Source organism: Pterocles gutturalis, unplaced genomic scaffold (assembly GCF_000699245.1).
Source record: "Pterocles gutturalis isolate BGI_N339 unplaced genomic scaffold, ASM69924v1 scaffold17809, whole genome shotgun sequence".
NCBI lineage: Eukaryota > Metazoa > Chordata > Aves > Pterocliformes > Pteroclidae > Pterocles > Pterocles gutturalis.
Window position 1 is genome coordinate 1 of NW_010136100.1, and position 18,497 is coordinate 18,497.

An 18,497-nucleotide genomic window follows, 5' to 3' on the forward strand; every position below is an offset into this window, starting at 1 on the left:
CCGGGTCATTCTATGATTCTATGATTTTTTTGGCGATCAGTGAGACTGTTGGTTGTCTGTATAAAGTGGTTTGTTCTGGAATGACCTCTGTACAAAAATCTCATTGTAAAAAGGTAAACTCATAAGATACTTGTGCAAATCCACTGTTCACTGAGCGATCTCTGCTAGACACATTCTAGTTGTATTTTACTAAAATTATTGTTTATCTACAAATTTCCCAATCTTAAACATATGATTACTGTGGAAAAGAAATATGGATCAAATAAGAATATAGTTGATCAACAAATAGGCCCCAGAGTAAATCTCCTGATTGACTTACCTTATATGGTTTTGGTTAAAATAATGTTTTTGTTTCAAGAGGATGGAGCAGTTGCCTCTCCCGACATAGGAGATATGTCTCCTGAAGGACCTCAGCCTCCCATGATTCTCTTACAGCAACTTTTGACAGCTGCTACACAACCATCACCTGTGAAAGCAATATTTGACAAACAAGAGCTTGAGGTAAGAGTCTGCTTTCTTCTAGTAAGAAACCTAATAAATAAGTCTTTTGAATTCACATTCCAGTTGAAACTTGTTAAGCAATAGGTTTATAAAAAAAAGGTGACACTGAGCCCTTTTTGGTAAATAACCTTTAATTTCGGGCACGCGCACACAATAAACCCCATACTAAATATGCTTGTTTTACTTGGACTGATTTATTTGTTCTCATTTAGGCTGCTGCTTTGGCAGTATGCCAGTATCTGGCTGTAGAGTCTACACATCCTTCCACTCCAGTGTTTGAAGACTGCAGCTCTAGTGAAGCTACAACACCCGTCACAGTGCAACATATTCGACCCACAAAAGTGAAGAAACGCAAGCAATCTCCAATTCCACCCCTTCCCATTGTAGTTCAGCTTATGGAAATGGGATTTCCTAGAAAGAACATAGAATTTGCACTAAAATCTCTGTCTGGAACCTCTGGAAGTGCTTCTGGATTACCAGGTATTTCATTTAGTTAAATTAAGGATGTTAGAAGGAAAAAGAAAGTTGTGAGCAGATTAAAATGCTTCTTACAGGGGAGCAATTGTTACTTCTCTGTTTGCATACTATCCAAAGAATGTCAGAGAAACCCTTAGAGACAGAGTTTGTTTTCTCTATTAGGAGTGGAAGCCTTGGTTGGCTGGTTGTTAGATCACCCTGATGTTCAAATTACGGATCTCTCTGATGCTGATACTGTCTCTGATGAATATTCAGATGAGGAAACAGCAGAGGAGGTGGAAGAAGCTGAAGCTGCTTGCCCTGTGGTAACTATCAACTTAATAAAGCTAAGTCAGAGCTGGCTGGCTGCGAATTTTGTAATTCTTTCCTTTTATGAACTTGATTAGAGTACAAGGGCATTCTTCTGTCACAAGATTTCAAGACTAACAATGTTTGCCATATGTTTCTAAGGCATGTCATAAAAGAACTCAAGAGTAATTGATATTCATTTCCCACAGGGGAGGAGTGGAATGCAGGTAGATGTTTCACTAGGGGTGAAAGCTACAGGTATCCCTGATAGTTGGTCTCAGTTTAATCTAAAATAGTCAGTGCTATAATGTAATATTTGTAAAAGACTCTTTCCACCCCTCAACTCCTGCCTGCCCTCCCCCACGCCCCACCTCCCTTCCTTTGATCTGAAAAACAAGAGTATGTTAGCTAGAGAAATGACTGAGGAATTAGTGAATAAATGGCAAACAATAGTCAGTGAAATAACTTAGCTTTTTCCTTGTGAAAATTATTTTAACTTCTGGTGATAAGATTACCTTTGCAATGCCTAATGAGTATGATGGCTTTAATGTGAATTTATAATAGGCTTCTTTTGACTTTCAGGAACTGTTTCAGTAAGGATTTGCCAATAAAATGAAATGGCTTCTGTATTTCTGTTTTTTTTTTTTTTTTTAATTTATTAAGGACTTAGGTTGAGTTTCTGGCACACGTGGGATTTTGTAATTGAAAGAAATGTATTATATTTTGAAGAAATTAATTCTGCATTGAATTCTGATATCTTTATCAGTATTGCAGTGAGAAACTGTGCTATATATTGCCTAGAATGAAAAAACATGTAATGCTCAAAATAGAACAGTTTCATGAAAATTCTCGTTACAGCTGGAATGCAATAGTTCTCTTAATTTTTTTAACTTAATGAAATCTTGAATAACTTCTGATAAATACAGTCTTATCTTTTTTGTCAGCTTGTTTTTTGAAGAGAATACTTTAGATCCCATTAGTAGTATGCTTCACGTAGGAGATGACCATTCACCACTGTGGTTTGGTTTTTTTTTTTGTTGTTGGTTTGTTTTTGTTTTGTTTTCTCCACAAATAAGTAACCTAAGAAGTGGAAAGTGAACCTGTACCTGCAGGGCTAAGTGGATTACTCGCAAATCCTCTTTATTCTAATTTTCTTTGACAAGCAGATTTCACAAAAGCAACTTGCAGCTTGTTTCACACATTTTGAAAACTTGCAGCTACATTCCTTGGCAAGTCATTTTGGAAACTAAACTTTAGTTTAAAGTAGATCATAAGTGTTACGTTAGCCCTATAGTGAGTTGACCTGTTGAAGATTTTTCCCGTTTTGGCATGAAACTTGGATATTATATATGTTTGTTTTTGTTGGGTTTTCTTCAGTCTCTGCTAGCAGTTTTATTTATCTGAATTGAAAACAAATTTTGTAACTGTTATGTTTTTTTGTTTGTTTGTTTTTTCCCAGTCAAGTGGTGCTGTTGTAACAGAGAGCCAGACCTATAAGAAACGAGCTGATTTTTTAAGTCATGATGACTATGCTGTGTATGTGAGGGAGAATATTCAGGTAAGCATGATGATGAGAAGCTATATTGAAACTACTTTCCCTCTGATACAAAAGTCTTTGCATAGCAATGGCATTCTGTTGTCCTTTTTCCCTAGGTGGGGATGATGGTTAGGTGCTGCAGAACCTACGAAGAGGTTTGTGAAGGGGATGTAGGCAAAGTTATTAAATTGGATCGAGATGGATTGCATGACCTGAACGTACAGTGTGATTGGCAACAAAAGGGTGGCACTTACTGGGTTAGATATATCCATGTTGAGCTTTTAGGTAAGTTCATGGCTAACTGTTTTTTAATAAAAAAACTGAATGGTGAACTAAGGGAGACTTATTTTTTGGGGGGGGAAATCTCCACTCACCGTGCATTTATTCTTGAATCTTCTAGGATTTCCACTGCAGAGTTCTGCTTCTCATATCAAGATAGGTGACAAAGTGCGTGTGAAAAGCTCTGTTACCACACCCAAATATAAATGGGGATCAGTTACTCACCGCAGTGTGGGAGTTGTCAAAGGTAACATATTCAAGATGGGGCATGGGGAAGTAATGAAACAGGAAACCACAGACTTTCTGCAGTGTTTAAGGAGAAAATCTTAGACACACTTGCAAATCACACTGTTTTGTGGAATATTGCATGATGATAAGAGTATAGAATGCTTTTAGTGTCTGTGATGAATTTATATACACATACTATGTGGCAGTCCCTTTTGTTAGTGTATTTGTCTGCTTTTTGAGCCACTCTATTCACGTGTAGTAAAGCTTTTTAAGGATCTGTGCAGCTTCCTGTTATAGTTCTCTTTTATACTTTGGATGAACCACAAGTGGTTTTCCTTTAAGACTTAAATCTAACTTGAAGACTTCATATGGAAGTGAGGAAAAACTGGGGTGTGCTAGTGTCAAGATGTAAGGGATGCTGTAGAAGTAATCCGTTGGGTATAGATTCTTTGAAGAGGTACAGATTTTTGTCGTATTTGTGCTTAGAAGTACTCTTTCCATTTTGAAACTCTTGGGGAAAAAAAAAAAAAGAGAAAAATTAAGAGTCAAGGAATTTAAATACAATAATGTATATCTCTAAAAAAAATCTTTAGAACTCCCATTCACTCTACCTATTTCCAAGCTGTCTGATTAGATTAATATACAGTTCTATTAAAATAAAAGATAACTTTTGAAAGTAACTTTTTATTAGGTGTTTCTGCTGATGTTGCACTGGACACTTTATTTAACTTTATAGAGATTTGCAACACATTGTATTTTCTGCTTGTTTTGTCACAGCTTTTAGTGCCAATGGAAAAGATGTCATTGTAGACTTTCCTCAGCAGTCTCATTGGACTGGCTTGTTGTCAGAAATGGAACTGGTCCCCAGTATTCATCCAGGAGTCACGTAAGTGATGATTTACATTTTTCTTCATGTATATGGGTTATCCTTTAGACTTATTGTCTTGATTCCATTATCTTGACTTGTGTTACAATTAACTTGTACCATGAAAACTACTGGAAATATATTTACTTGTTCTTTTGTGAAATCAGGTGTGATGGCTGTCAGATGTTTCCTATCAATGGGCCTAGATTTAAATGCAGAAACTGTGATGATTTTGACTTTTGTGAAACCTGTTTTAAAACCAGGAAGCATAACACTCGACATACTTTTGGCAGAATAAATGAGCCAGGTAAGTTTCAGAATCTGTGTGTTTCTTAGATTAATTTAAAATGCACCAATTTTTTTTTTAATGTTTCAAATTTTGACTCCTTAACATAATGAAATTGGTGTTCAGATTGACCCTCTAGACACGAAAACATTTTTAGCAGATCATAGCACTGCTACAATTGCACATGGTGGACTACACCAAAAAGATCAACCCTTAAGCTTTTTTTGTAGTGTTAAAAATGTTTTAAAAATATGACTGTGACAGTAACTCTCTGCCAGAACTGCGTTTTCAGCTATACTAGGAGTAAAAGGTAGAATTCTTCAATCCTTCTGCCTTTTGCTATCAGCATAGGTGAATGGAATCCTCATGACGTCGGGTGCAGCTTGAAATACCTAAGATATCTTAGACCTCAGTTGATCTTTGACAGTTTTGCCTATCAATGTGTGATGGCTATTGCCTCATTTCCTCCATGATGTGGAGACTCCAGAGAGCTGTGGTAGGAAAGGGAAGCCTTTTGAAAGAATCATAATCAGAATTTATTGTTTCTAGGGCAAGAACAGGTATAGCCATTTTAACTTGAAAACTTCCGGGTTTTTCATTATTATGCAAAACTTACCTGACACTAGTTTTTGTTTGTTTTCTCTCTACCTGTCTAAAAATTAGTCTGATCTCTAGTATTTGCAAGGTTGTGCTGGGTTCTGGACTAAACTTCTTCATATTTACATGTAGCCAGTCTAATTGGTTTGGAAAATGAATAAAACTGATTCCCTACTAGAAATCATGAACATGCATTGCATGTGTATGATGGGTTGTCTAAAGGGCAAGAAGGACTTTCCATTAAGAAATCAGTTAATATGGTTGTACAACTACTATGGTGTGAGTCTGTAATCTTTGTTGCCCTGCATAGGGTAGAGGAGTTTCAATATTATTTTAGTCAGGCTTTCTAGAAGCTACAAAAATCAGTGAAGGGAAGTAGAAGTAGGTTTTTGCAGGGAGGAAGTCAACAACTCATTAAAGCACCTAATTCTTGAACAAGATTCAGAATTTTTGAGTGTGGCAACTTAGCTATGTAAGGGATTTCTGTTAAGGGTTGGTTGCATGTTTTTCATATGCTATGGTGGTATACAAATTTAATGTGCTGTGGGCCTGTATTTTGAATTATGTGTCATCATAAATTTTGATTTGTATTTCAAAAGGAAGGATGCTTTCAAGCGGTTATTTAGTCAAGAATGTTGCGTTTTATGGGTTCTGTCAGTGTAAAGAACACATGTCCCTGTTATGTTTTATCATTTGATTTTAGGAATTACTCTTAGTGTCTTACATTCCTGAAGAGAGTAATTTTCCTTCATTTTTTAATGTTTGCTTTTTACTAAATTATGCTTGATTTCTTGGTACAAATCAATTATAAGTCTAAGAATAGAAACTGTCACTATCCCAAATGAAAGACATGAAAGCTTGTAGTCGGGTAAAGTGTTTGACATGCCTTTAAAAAACATAATCTTGAGCTATGCCCTTTAAGTGAAAGTAGTACTACCATATGTAGATGACATGCTTCTGTACTTCTAGACTACATGCCTGAAATCTTTGATTTTTTTTATATTTCCTTTCACATTGCTTATGGGTTTTATAAAAGTAATTTTCTTTGAGAGGTACATGCTTAATATTTAATTTGACCATGCAGGTCAGTCTCCAGTGTTTTGTGGGCGTTCTGGAAAGCAGCTGAAGAGACGGCATAGTAGTCAGCGGGGAATGCTACTGGATGACTGGTCAAGAATAGTTAAGAATTTGAATGTCTCATCCTCTGTGAATCAAGCTTCACGCCTTATTGATGGTAGTGAGCAGTGCTGGCAGTCTTCTGGCTCACAAGGAAAGGTAGCTTTAGCCATAACGGGTTTATTCTGGTGCGCTTTCTTCTTAAGAGGATAAGTATTTACCTTAGTGAAATACATTTGTTTACTACTCTACTCTTACATGAAGGTAATAAAACCAGACATCTGAAGTACAAAACTATGTTTCTTTGCAGTAGATGTGCCTATTTTTTTAAAAGCTGTGCTTCATCTTTCTAATTATTTAATGTGAATTATAAGGAACTTGTGTGATTTTTGAAATACAGGGTAATTATTCTATTCTATAGTTGGCTATATGGTTACAATTGCCTTTTCAGTATAATGACTGAAGACGATTGTTCTTAACAATCATATTGATTATATTTTACTTAAGTGAGTTTGTTGCAATACGTAAAGTATGTATGTTCTTACTAGCTATAACTGCCTCCAAGCACTTCCTCACTTGCATGGAATCGTAGAATATCTTGAGTTGGAAGGGACCTATAAGGATCATCAAGTCCAACTAACTCCCTGCTCCTCGCAGGGCTACCTGAAACTAAACCATATGATTAAGAGCATCTTCCAGATGCTCTTTGAACTCTGACAAGCCTGGTGCTGTGACCACTTCTTTGGGGAGCGTGTTCCAGTGACTAACCACCCTCTCAGTGAACCTTTTCCTAATGTCCAATCTGAACTTCCCCTGATGCGGCTTCATTCCATTTCCTCATGTCCTGTCACTGGTCGCCAGAGAGGAGATCAGCACCTCCCTCTCTGCTAGCCCGCTTGAGGAAGCTGTGGATGGCGATGAGGCCACCCCTCAGCCTTCTCCAAGCTGGACAAACTAAGTGGCCTCTTAAGTCTTGCCCTCGAGACCTTTCACCGTCTTGGTCACCCTCCTCTGGACATGCTCTCATAATTTGATGTCTTTCTCATATTGAGGCACCCAAACCTGCAGAGTACTGAGGTGGGGCCGCACCAGTGCAGTATAAAGTGGGACACTTGCCTCCCTCGATTGGCTAGCTATGCTGCGCTTGATGCACCCCAGGACACAGTTGGCCCTTTTGGCTGCCAGGGCACACTGTTCGCTCATATTCAACTTGCTTTCAACCTGAACAGCGAGATCTCTTTCTTCAGGGCTGCTCTCCAGCCTCTTGTCCCACAGTTTGTATGTATAAGTAGGATTATTGTATTCCAGGGGGAGAATCTGGCACTTGCTCTTGTTTTCATATGTTTGGCGATTGCCCAGATCTCTCTGTAAGGCCTCTTTACCCTTGAGGGAGTCCAGAGCTCCTCCTAGTTTAGTGTCATCAGCAAACTTGCTTAACGTACATTTGATTCCTCTGTCCAGGTCGTTTATAAAAACATAAAAGCATTGTTCCTTAGTTTATGGTTTACCAGTTTACCACAGTGCTGCTCTGTGGCCAGCCTAGGTACTGGTATTTGCAGTTAGGCTTCTGTCCAGTGTGTTTTGATGCTGTGTTGATGACCATGATAAGAATATCCTTAAATACCTTCCTTTGGGTTGTCTAGAGACTGTAACCAGTCAAAGATTTACATTATGTCCCATTCTTTGACCTTGGACTGTGTTGTGCTTTCTCAGTCTGCTCAGTGGTGTTGCTCTTGTGAGAAATAAATAATTTGCTGCAATAATTTCTCTTCTATTTGGAGGCTGAGTAGGTGAGATGTTCACAAGGTCATTTTCCTTTGACCAGTTCCCATGCATTGCAGCTGTTCTGTACCATTCACAGATGTTTTTCATGCTTTCTTCAAAAACAGCACACATTTATTTTTGTTAATCATGTGGTGATTGGTAGCAATACTATCTGAAAATGAAATTGTGTGTTTCCCCTAGCACTGGATTCGCTTGGAGATTTTTCCAGATGTTCTTGTTCACAGACTAAAGATGATAGTGGACCCTGCAGACAGCAGTTACATGCCGTCTTTAGTTGTAGTTTCAGGTATGTGTATGTTCTCTGACAAGTCAAAAATACTATTTTGTACATTCAGCGGAAGTATTTATCTGGTTTCAGTTAACATAGTCATCTATTTAACATGCATAATGCCTGTTTATGAAACAAACACCGTATCTTAAAATATTTTTCTTTTTGTGCTTTGTTTTCTAGGGGGGAATTCCTTAAATAACCTTATAGAGCTAAAGACAATAAATATAAATCCTACAGACACCACAGTGCCTCTTCTCAGTGATTGTACAGAAGTAAGTGAAGTTTGTGTGAGAATTACTCTTGTATGCAACAGAAAAATATTTTGCTGCAAGAGATGAATGAAGAGCACTGTTATGATTATTAAAGCATGGTATTTTACTTTTCCTCTAAATTATCACTATTTCTGACAGTTTAGTAAAGTTAGTTATTCTGATAAGTTTTACCATAATCACAGTGTAACTCTATTATAACCTTAGTAGTAAAGATATTTTAGGTTTTTTTTAATGTAAATCAATGTACCTATAAACCAAGAAGACAATCCAATAAACTTAACGTTTGGTCATAATTTTGATGGGTGATAAAGCTTTTTTGTGTACTAATTCTGATCTTCAGGAACAGTAAGGAGGAATGCGTAATAAATTTTTAGAAGATTGGAAGTGAAATTCTCAAATTAATGAGGCCGTATGTTTATCTTAAAGTATGAATTATGTAGGGCTGATAAGCCAGATATTTAAAGTTACAGATTCATTTTGTTAAGGTGACAAAGTCAATCAGAAGTTCTAATTCCAATGTTTTATAAAATTATAAGGGACCCAAAAGATGGCAATTCAGTTTTTTCTTCTTAGTACCACAGGTATATTGAGATTGCAATCAAGCAGTGCAGAAGCTCTGGGATTGATTGCAAAATACATGGCCTCAGCATATTGGGACGTATACGTGCAGAGGATGAAGACTTGGCTGCAGTCCCTTTCCTTGCTTCTGATAATGAGGAAGAGGACGATGATAAAGCTAACACTGGGAGGTAGATAACTCTGGGGGACGGGAGGGAAATTAGTGTCTGGAAACCTTAGTGTCTGTATATTCCAGTCAGGAGAATATTGTAGGAAGACCAGCTTAATGGTAGTAAAGAGAAACCAGTATCTTAGTTGTCAGAATTGTAACTAGGTATCTGTTGATAAATAGCTTCTTTGTCACACTGGTAAGCTGGTACAATTTGTACAACTGTTCTGCTTCTGCAGTATACCTGGAGTCGAAAACCTAGCTACAAATTTGATGTGGATATTTGGTATGTGGCATGTGTATATTTACCACTGCTCAGCAAAACATTCTGGGTTTTTGTTTGGTTTTATTTGTTATAGCCACCACTTAACTGTGGTGGTGTAGTTGGAGTACTGAAACTGTTCTCAACTGTAAAATCAGTAAATACAGTAAAAAGGTGCCTGTGCTATAGTATGCAGGTTGCTTGCTACACTGACTTTATTTATTTTTTTCTCAATATGTTCAGTCTTGTTAGAAAGAAGGCAGCTGGGCTTGAATCAGCAGCTACAATAAGAACCAAAGTTTTTGTTTGGGGACTGAATGACAAAGACCAATTGGGAGGGCTAAAAGGTTCCAAGGTAAGTTCATTGTTTTCATACTTCAGTACAAAACAGACACAGCTAAAAATAAAATGTACAAATTTCATACAACTCAAAATTAAAATTCAGATTAAATTTTAATTAAAGTTTATTATCAAAAGCTATGAAGAATAGGTTTTAATTGCTTTCTGCTGTTAAGACATGTAGATGTCTGCTGGATGGAAAATTGGAGAAAATTTGCATTATGGTTGTTACTCTGAAATCCAGTTTGATTTTTTAGCAGCCACTTAATTTGTTTTAGATGATAGTGAGCTAATTGTTCTAAAAATGTATAGTAGTCTATACATATTTTGCTCTTTTAGAGTTTGCATACATGAAATAAAGATATTGGGGAATTTTTCCACATATTGCTTGTACATGGAGCTGATGCAGTCATCAGAAAAAAAAGTTGAACCCTAATCTTTAGATTGGTTTAACTTGATTACAATTCAGTGTAATTTGAGAGGAATTTCTGCCCTGTGTGCAACCATTTATATGTAACTTTTAATACAATGCAAAATGGGAGATACATTGTGAATGCTTGATCAATTTAAGATATCATACGTTTTCTTGGTTTCTGTCTTTTCCCTGGTGTATGTGTGAAGTGTCTGAATAATATGGGAGGTTTCATTATTTAAAAAGGAAAAAAAAGCCTGTTAGATTAACTGGTTTATCACTGAAGAATAGCTGTTCTTTTTGAAGTGTTTTCTAATGATCTGTATTTCCTATCTGCTCTAGATAAAGGTCCCTTCCTTTTCTGAAACCCTGTCTGCCTTGAACGTTGTACAAGTAGCTGGAGGCTCCAAAAGCCTTTTTGCAGGTAATATAAGTTTTAAATGAATATAGTTATTTAAAGGCAGAAACAGGTTTCCTGTTGTGAAACATTAATGGTGTTTCAAACTTTTTTTTTTCCTTCATTTTAGTGACTGTGGAGGGTAAAGTATATTCCTGTGGAGAAGCCACAAATGGAAGGCTGGGTTTAGGAATATCTAGTGGAACGGTGCCTATTCCCCGCCAAATTACAGCTCTCAGTAACTATGTGGTGAAGAAGGTGGCTGTTCACTCAGGTACATACTATTGCTATTCTTACATACATAAACATAATGTATTAAGGTTGAAAATAGTTGCTTTCCAATTTTCTTGGGTGCTGTGATGCCCCAGCATATCCGATATTTCTAAATTTTGAAAAAAATAAATACAGTTTATTAAATTATGTCTGTTGCATAAAATGTCAGATTAAATCTAATGGTTCTGTTATTAAAATCTATGAATTTAGACCATACACAGTCTCTTACTTGCTGGAAGTTAAATTTGTTAACTTCTGCATAGTTTTTCAGTCTGATCCAAATAAAGTGTTTTCATTTTTGAATATTGCTAAATTATGGGTGTGTTTTTTCTTCTTTTCTTGCAGCATTGAAAATAGCAAATTGAGTGATTTTTTTAAAAACATTTTTTTTCTGTGCCAGAAAACCTACTCTCACAAAAGTTTTGTATTTTAAATTAAATCACGTAAAAACTTTGAAGAAAATAAGTAATATATATTGGGTTGAAAGGCTCATACAGTTACATTGTAGAAGTATGTTAGCGTTACATTTCTGAGATTTTTGCTAGACCTGATGCCTACTTGAAAGCTTAAAAATTTAAACTTTACACTTTCAGGTGGCCGGCATGCTATGGCATTAACTGTTGACGGAAAGGTATTTTCATGGGGTGAAGGAGATGATGGAAAACTCGGTCATTTCAGTCGAATGTAAGGATACAAAATTTGTATTTCAGTAAGAGAACATCTGTGTTACATGCTATAACACAGCTGAGCACCACTATTTACAATGATAGGGTTTTTAATACAATGGGAATTAAAAATTGTGTTGTGAAAACATTTTTTTCAACAGTGTGTGTCACTTTATGATGCAGCATTTGTAGCAGTCTTCAGTCATTTAAAAAGGTGGCATTCAATTGCTCTAATAGTTGAAAACATACTTAGTGGATAGTCTTTACTAGAATTTTTGAACGTCATGGATGAAATGGCACACTTTTGGACATAGATTTTTTTGGTTACTTTTTTAAGGTAGGTTTACAGAGGTGCCTTGAGGTGTAAAACCATAGCAGTTTTACATTCCTGAGCTGTAACAGTTCATAATGTAAGCCTGACAGAGTATTTTGTAGCCCTTTTCTTTAGACTTCTGTTCACAAGCTTGTTAGCCAGAAATGAATTTCTTACACTTCTCAGTAATAAATAGTTTAATCCTCCACAGGACAGCTTTGAGGGCAATTTGAATTGTCTCAGGATTTTTCTTCGTATGTACCACAGAACAATGTTTTGAAAGAAAAAAAACGTTCCATGGGGAAATCTTTGTTTTTCATTCTGATATATTTTGAAGACCTGCTCAGAATACCTAAAAAATAAGTGCCCAAATCAGATGGTTTGTGAAGGCTGAAGTATATTCTGCATCTCTTTCATAATTAATGCAATGGATTTTCTCTAGGAACTGTGATAAACCCAGATTGATAGAAGCGTTGAAAACCAAACGCATCCGTGATATTGCTTGTGGCAGTTCCCACAGTGCTGCAATTACCTCTAGTGGTGAACTGTATACATGGGGTCTTGGAGAATATGGAAGGCTAGGACATGGAGATAATACCACACAGCTGAAGCCTAAGATGGTAAAATAAATCTTTCTTGTCTCTGATGAAATGTTGGTGTATGTGTGTATGCTAAATAAATGATTAAATAAAGCTGAAGTAAAGCCAAAAACCATGAAAGCAGTATGAAGACATCATTTTGGAGTGATCTAAATTAGATTTTGGTACACATATCTCTAATAACAGGCCAAAAAGATCCAGTCTTTCTTTTTCTTGGGAAGTGATGCAAAGTGGCTAGTGCTGTTTTGAGTATTCATGTCCTGCATCTTCTTTGATACATACCTGGAACCTACTACTGTTGTTGGATCCTGAGCAGTCAAGGCTGGATAATCCTTTGCTAAATGGCATACTCAGGCTGGGCACAATTAACAAGATCAGTTTTAAGAGCTTGAAAATGTCTGTAAGGTTTTAAAACGTAATTTATTTGAAACATCATGCTTTTTTTTGTAGGTTAAAGTGCTCCTTGGCCACCGAGTCATTCAGGTTGCTTGTGGAAGCAGAGATGCTCAGACTCTTGCCTTGACAGATGAAGGTAGGAATACCTTGTTTCAGAAGCTTTCTAGCACATGGGAATACTGTGATCATTGTTTGACCTGCAGTTTGCTGTTTGTTAGGTTTGGTGTTTTCTTGGGGTGATGGTGATTTTGGAAAACTGGGCCGAGGAGGAAGTGAAGGATGCAACATTCCTCAGAACATTGAAAGACTGAATGGCCAAGGCGTTTGTCAGATTGAGTGTGGCGCACAGTTCTCATTGGCTCTGACCAAGTCAGGAGTGGTATGGACATGGTATGTTACATTTTCCAGAACATACTAACAAAGCTATTGCTAAGTATGTGTTGTATTTATTGCTGTTTGTCTTAACTCCATCTGTGCCTTACCTGTGTGCTTTGTCTTTTAAATGGGCAGCTCTTAGAGACAACATGTGATCTGTTCAATTACTCTAACACTGTGTCTTGTAGCATGCTCCGTTGTGTATTGTACTCTGTTAGGATGCTTGGATCTCACTGAATTAGTGGAGGAAGGGGGAAGATCATCCAAGCACATGCTCTCTTGGGAGCAATGGAGCATGTAAAGGCAAGACTTTGGAGTGGGAAAAAGAGAACCTGAGAGTTGTGGTTTGGCGTATGTAGCCTCCAACTAAAGCAGAAACTGAGAGAGTAAGGATATAGTAGAGTAAGGAGGTAAGTTAAAGTTCGGAGGAGATAGAACTTCCTTGGAAACACCAGATAGCTGTGGAGCTCATTGCTGCTCAGAAGGCCACTGAGTTGTCAGTGATGATGCCTTGAGACAAGAGCTGGTATAAGATGATCACTGAGAGGTATTCAGAAACCCTGTTTATTTTTCTTCTGTTTGCTTGCTTCTGCTTTGTTTTGTACACAAACCTATCTTTTTATAAACCTTTCTGTAAAATTTGAGAGCTTACTGTATGGCAGATCAACTTCAGATCTCTAAGCTGATTGAGGTCTTGTGTAATAAGACTCTAATAGAATTATATCATAGAATGGTTTGGGTTGGAAAGGACCTTAAATATCATCGAGTTCCAACCCCCCTGCCATGGGCAGGGACACCCTCCACTAGAGCAGGTTGCTCAAAGCCTCAGATGATCTCTGATGTATATCAAAGCTAAAAAGCTTTGGTCATTTTTGTTTTATTATTTGTCAGCAGTTGGTGAGTGATATAAAGAGAAATCAGCAAGACTTCCATTTTTATAAGTTACTTCTCTGCTAAAAGTTTTTCTCCTTTTCAAAATAGATGTTGTTTTTCAGAGTGGCCACTGGAAACTTTATTTGTCTCTCTCACTTTCCTCCCCTCTTTTAAATACTTTTTTTTTTTTGGAGTGATGAAAAGAGTAAGGGGAAGAGGAATTTTTCAGTCTTTAAGAACTCGTTTGTTTCTTCCTCCCTTCCTCCAGTTTGTCTTAACACTTATATCTAGTCACAAAATCAACAGCCATTTCATGACATTACAGGACTACAAGGTGATTTTTTGGGTCTGTTTCAGCTGTGCATGTCTGCACTTTAGGATGGCTGAGTTACTTCTGAACTTCTTATCTTCTTGAATGTGTACTGATTTGAGGGAAAAAATCACAACATCTGTGTTAAAACTTTAAGTAGGCAGTAGTACTGTATATCACATTCACCTCTAGCATAACATAACCTTTCTTGAGAGAAATTGGTGGTGAGCAGCAGAACTGAGTGAATGGTTAATAAAAACACACTGGAAGAAATATCAGGGTTTTTCTGTTCTTTACTGACATTCTTGAAGGCATTTTAAGGTGTTTACATTACTTCTGCATATCGTATATTTTTAGTGCAGTGTGTATATAAGAATTTTAGTAGAATTCAAATTATCGAGCTTTGAGAACCTATATTGAGGCTTGCAACAGTGTGACAAAACTCAGTTCTGAAAACATGTGAGTCTGTGTATATTTTTTCATGTAAGTATACTTGTCAAACAGCCTGCTATTATTAGGTTTATCCTCAATAGTATGAATGTTTCCAAGTCTATTGAAACACATCAGTTTTGTAAGTATTTACAATTGCGATGTTTCTGCAACAGAACAAGTTCAGTGTAATCACAGTTGAACTACATATAAAAAATAGTTATAAAGATGCCTCTTCTATACTGGGGAGAAAAGTTATGGAGTCACAGAACTTCAGTTGCATTTACTTTTAGGACTTCGAAATTCTTCAAATCTGAATTACATAGTTGGTGCTTGTGTTTAATCCCAGTGATAAAGTATTTTGGTTTGGGAAGCTGCATTGACAGAGGAATGTGTAAACAATATCATTGTCTTGAATTTTGTGTTTACTGTCTGTTGCAGGGGTAAGGGTGACTACTTCAGACTAGGGCATGGCACAGATGTACATGTACGAAAGCCACAAGTTGTGGAAGGACTGAGAGGTAAAAAGATCGTGCATGTGGCTGTAGGCGCACTCCACTGTCTAGCAGTAACTGATACTGGGCAGGTACGTTGTGCATCATTCTTCTTTCCCTTTTTTCCTTGATCCAGAAAGGAATAAACTAAACTATTGAGGAAGAAGAATGTAATAGCATTGGTGCTGATTAAGTGGAATAGAAATTTGTAATGATATTTATTTGCTTTTTACAGTGTTGAATAAATGTAAGCATGATTGTAATTTAAAATACGTTAGCTTTCATATTGTTGTTGGACTTTAAATGTTGTCATAGTAGCTTTTGTAATATTTTCCTAGTTTATGACTTATCTGCATGATCAGCTTCCTGCTTCTTTCTCTTGAAATGCAGAAGCAGTCGTAGTATTCTGGGCAGATTTTTCTCCTGTAATCCAGTGTTATCATTATCATAGTATGGATTCAGATCCCCTATGTAATGACTATGCAACTAATTCTTTTGACTTACTGTTAACTGTGAACGTTGAATAATTTATGAATCAACTGATGATAATGAATTAGCAATAATTTATGAATCATCTGATAGTGTTGCTTTGCTTTTTTTTTTCTTTGTTTTTTTAATGTATGATAATGCCTGCATTATTTAACAGGGAAAAATAAAGTCATGGCAATAGGTTCCCTAAAGTGTCCTAAATTAATAATATAAATCACTAATATTTGTCTTTAGGAGTTTTTAAGAAAACAATTAAATGAGGCAACCAGTGAAGCAAAGTAATATGTGGAAATGTTTATTGGCAGGTTTATGCTTGGGGTGACAATGACCATGGGCAACAAGGCAATGGAACTACTACGGTAAATAGAAAGCCCACTCTTGTCCAGGGCTTGGAAGGCCAGAAGATCACCCGGGTTGCTTGTGGATCTTCCCACAGTGTAGCATGGACAACAGTGGATGTAGCTACACCTTCTGTTCATGAACCAGTACTTTTCCAGACAGCGAGGGACCCTTTAGGTGCTTCTTATCTTGGTTGGTATTTACTCCCCTTTTTTTTTTCTTTTTTTTTTTTTTTTTTTATACCACTGGAGAGTTATTTGTGTGTGTGGTTTAGTAGGTGGTAGAAGAGTGCAAAAAGAAAACTGTCTTTTAAAAAAGCACGACAAAACAACAGCAAAACCCACAAACACCTCTAAAAAAAAACAAACAACAAAACCCCTTCTTCAAAGTGGAGGTTGTAAAGGACTTGTTCAGAAGAAGCATTAGTTTGAGCTTCTGTGGTTCTTCAGGAAATTAAAATGCAATCTTTTCAGACAAATGCCCCAAAGTCTTCTGTCTTTAGTATGGGATAGAGCTTTATGGAGGTAATGGTACATGAATGATACTGTAATATTGGTTGCCTTTATATGTTACCTCTTGCTATAATTCTTGGTGCTACTGTTAACTTTTCTTTCTAAGGTAGGTGACTTAAAAGTTAGGGATGGAAAACAGCAATGTTTTGTGTTGAATATAAAAGCACCAAACATTTTGATAGTTAAATTTTCTCATGAACAAGGCAATATCTTTAAAAAAGAGCAAGAAGTAAATATATAGAATATTTGATAAGTATTTTTAAGAGTACCTAATAAATATTCATGCTATTTGAGAAATTTCTGTATAAGTAAAACTTGTTTTAGATGCTGATCACCAAATTATTTATATCTGTATTTCCTTAATCTTCATGAGTAAATAACAAGGTGGACCACTTATTTATGAAAGCCCTTGCTGCAAAGCCTCAGTATTGACTTTAATGTTGTAACTGTAGGCACTGCAGTTTAAGAATCTACTGTACCGTTTTACAGTAATCTTTCTAGCTTAACAATAAATTAGATAAATCAGTTCCACTTAGGTGTTACACCATTAAAAAATGCTCACTGTCTTTTCTTTCCCTCACTCCAGGTGTTCCTTCAGATGCAGATTCTTCTGCTGCCAGTAACAAAATCAGCGGGGCAAACAGTTCCAAGCCCAATCGCCCTTCCCTCGCTAAGATTCTCCTATCACTTGATGGGAATGCTGCCAAACAGCAGGCGTTATCTCATATACTGATGGCATTACAAATCATGTATGCCAGGTAGGCATACAAACATTCTTCTTTTGCAGAGCAAAAGATGATTTAGCTTACCATCTGTTGGGGTCTCTTGCTTCAGGCATAAGTTGTTTCACAAGTTTGGACTCCCCAGGATAGGCCCAAGCTTCACTTAATTTTTCTTTTGATGTTGATGTTAGCTTTATGCTGTTATGTTTTCTTTATAGAAGCTCCCAGTTCCTGGGGAAATTATTTGTTTATTTAGGAATGCTCAAGTAAATCATGTAAAAGGAGTGTACGTAAATAATGATATATGATGTGGGGGAGCAGGATGGAAAGAACAATAAAACTTTACGGTGCCCTTCTTGCTGTTGGTAGAGAACCAGAGTATTTGTGCTAAAATTTACGAAGAGGAACTAATATAAAATAGTGGCCTTAAAACACAGAATTTAAACATCAGTCCCAAAGGAGAATGGAGATAAACTGCTGTCTAAATTCTAGAGCTTGGAAACTTTTCCTTATTAAGACAAGCTAATATTTTTTTTCTACGTTCAGCGGGGGAGTGTAATTAGGTTTGCGTTAATCTGTCCTAAATGATTTCAGGGATGCAGTTGTTGGAGCACTGATGCCTGCAAGTATGATTGCACCAGTAGAATGTCCCTCCTCATCGCCAGCCCCCCCATCAGATGCTACTTCTACAGGAAGCCCTGCAAATGGAGATGAATGCATGCTTGTAGGAGATATAGAAGAGAGGCTGAGCCCAAACCCATGGCAGGACAGGAGAGGGGAGGTAAAGTGTCAGAAGGATTTTTCCAATAATGTTTAACAATAAAGCTGAAAAATATTATCCCATTTAGTTTGATAATAGCAGAGATTAAACAGTTCTTCCATGCTCTAATTTCTGGAGTGAGTACTCTATGTACATCAGATTTGGAAAAACTAATATTTTAGTGTGAAATCAGTTTTGAACTTTCAGAATGCACTGTGTCGTTTAAATGCAATTGGGATGATTTCTAGTACTATTTTAATGTAAAAGTATTAACTGTTTGACCAGATACAAAATTCATTTTACAGAAGT

The 18,497-nt window shown here is 36.7% G+C and overlaps 1 protein-coding gene across 1 annotated transcript in view; it reads left to right on the forward strand.

The window, feature by feature from the left end:
• Positions 1-358: 358 nt before the first annotated feature.
• Positions 359-18,497, forward strand: part of HERC2 (HECT and RLD domain containing E3 ubiquitin protein ligase 2) — a gene marked incomplete at its 5' end in the record, with an annotated part of 47,930 nt that continues 29,791 nt past the window's right edge. Inside the window, 23 exons of the mRNA XM_010082186.1 lie at positions 359-501; positions 714-981; positions 1,141-1,283; positions 2,726-2,824; positions 2,920-3,088; positions 3,204-3,329; positions 4,088-4,196; positions 4,343-4,482; positions 6,143-6,333; positions 8,140-8,245; positions 8,411-8,502; positions 9,076-9,251; positions 9,735-9,846; positions 10,585-10,666; positions 10,770-10,913; positions 11,506-11,596; positions 12,333-12,510; positions 12,940-13,021; positions 13,104-13,275; positions 15,314-15,458; positions 16,161-16,386; positions 17,293-17,464; positions 18,023-18,209. Coding sequence (XP_010080488.1) covers positions 359-501; positions 714-981; positions 1,141-1,283; positions 2,726-2,824; positions 2,920-3,088; positions 3,204-3,329; positions 4,088-4,196; positions 4,343-4,482; positions 6,143-6,333; positions 8,140-8,245; positions 8,411-8,502; positions 9,076-9,251; positions 9,735-9,846; positions 10,585-10,666; positions 10,770-10,913; positions 11,506-11,596; positions 12,333-12,510; positions 12,940-13,021; positions 13,104-13,275; positions 15,314-15,458; positions 16,161-16,386; positions 17,293-17,464; positions 18,023-18,209 — 3,353 coding nt within the window. The remainder of the gene's footprint in view (positions 502-713; positions 982-1,140; positions 1,284-2,725; positions 2,825-2,919; positions 3,089-3,203; positions 3,330-4,087; positions 4,197-4,342; positions 4,483-6,142; positions 6,334-8,139; positions 8,246-8,410; positions 8,503-9,075; positions 9,252-9,734; positions 9,847-10,584; positions 10,667-10,769; positions 10,914-11,505; positions 11,597-12,332; positions 12,511-12,939; positions 13,022-13,103; positions 13,276-15,313; positions 15,459-16,160; positions 16,387-17,292; positions 17,465-18,022; positions 18,210-18,497) is intronic.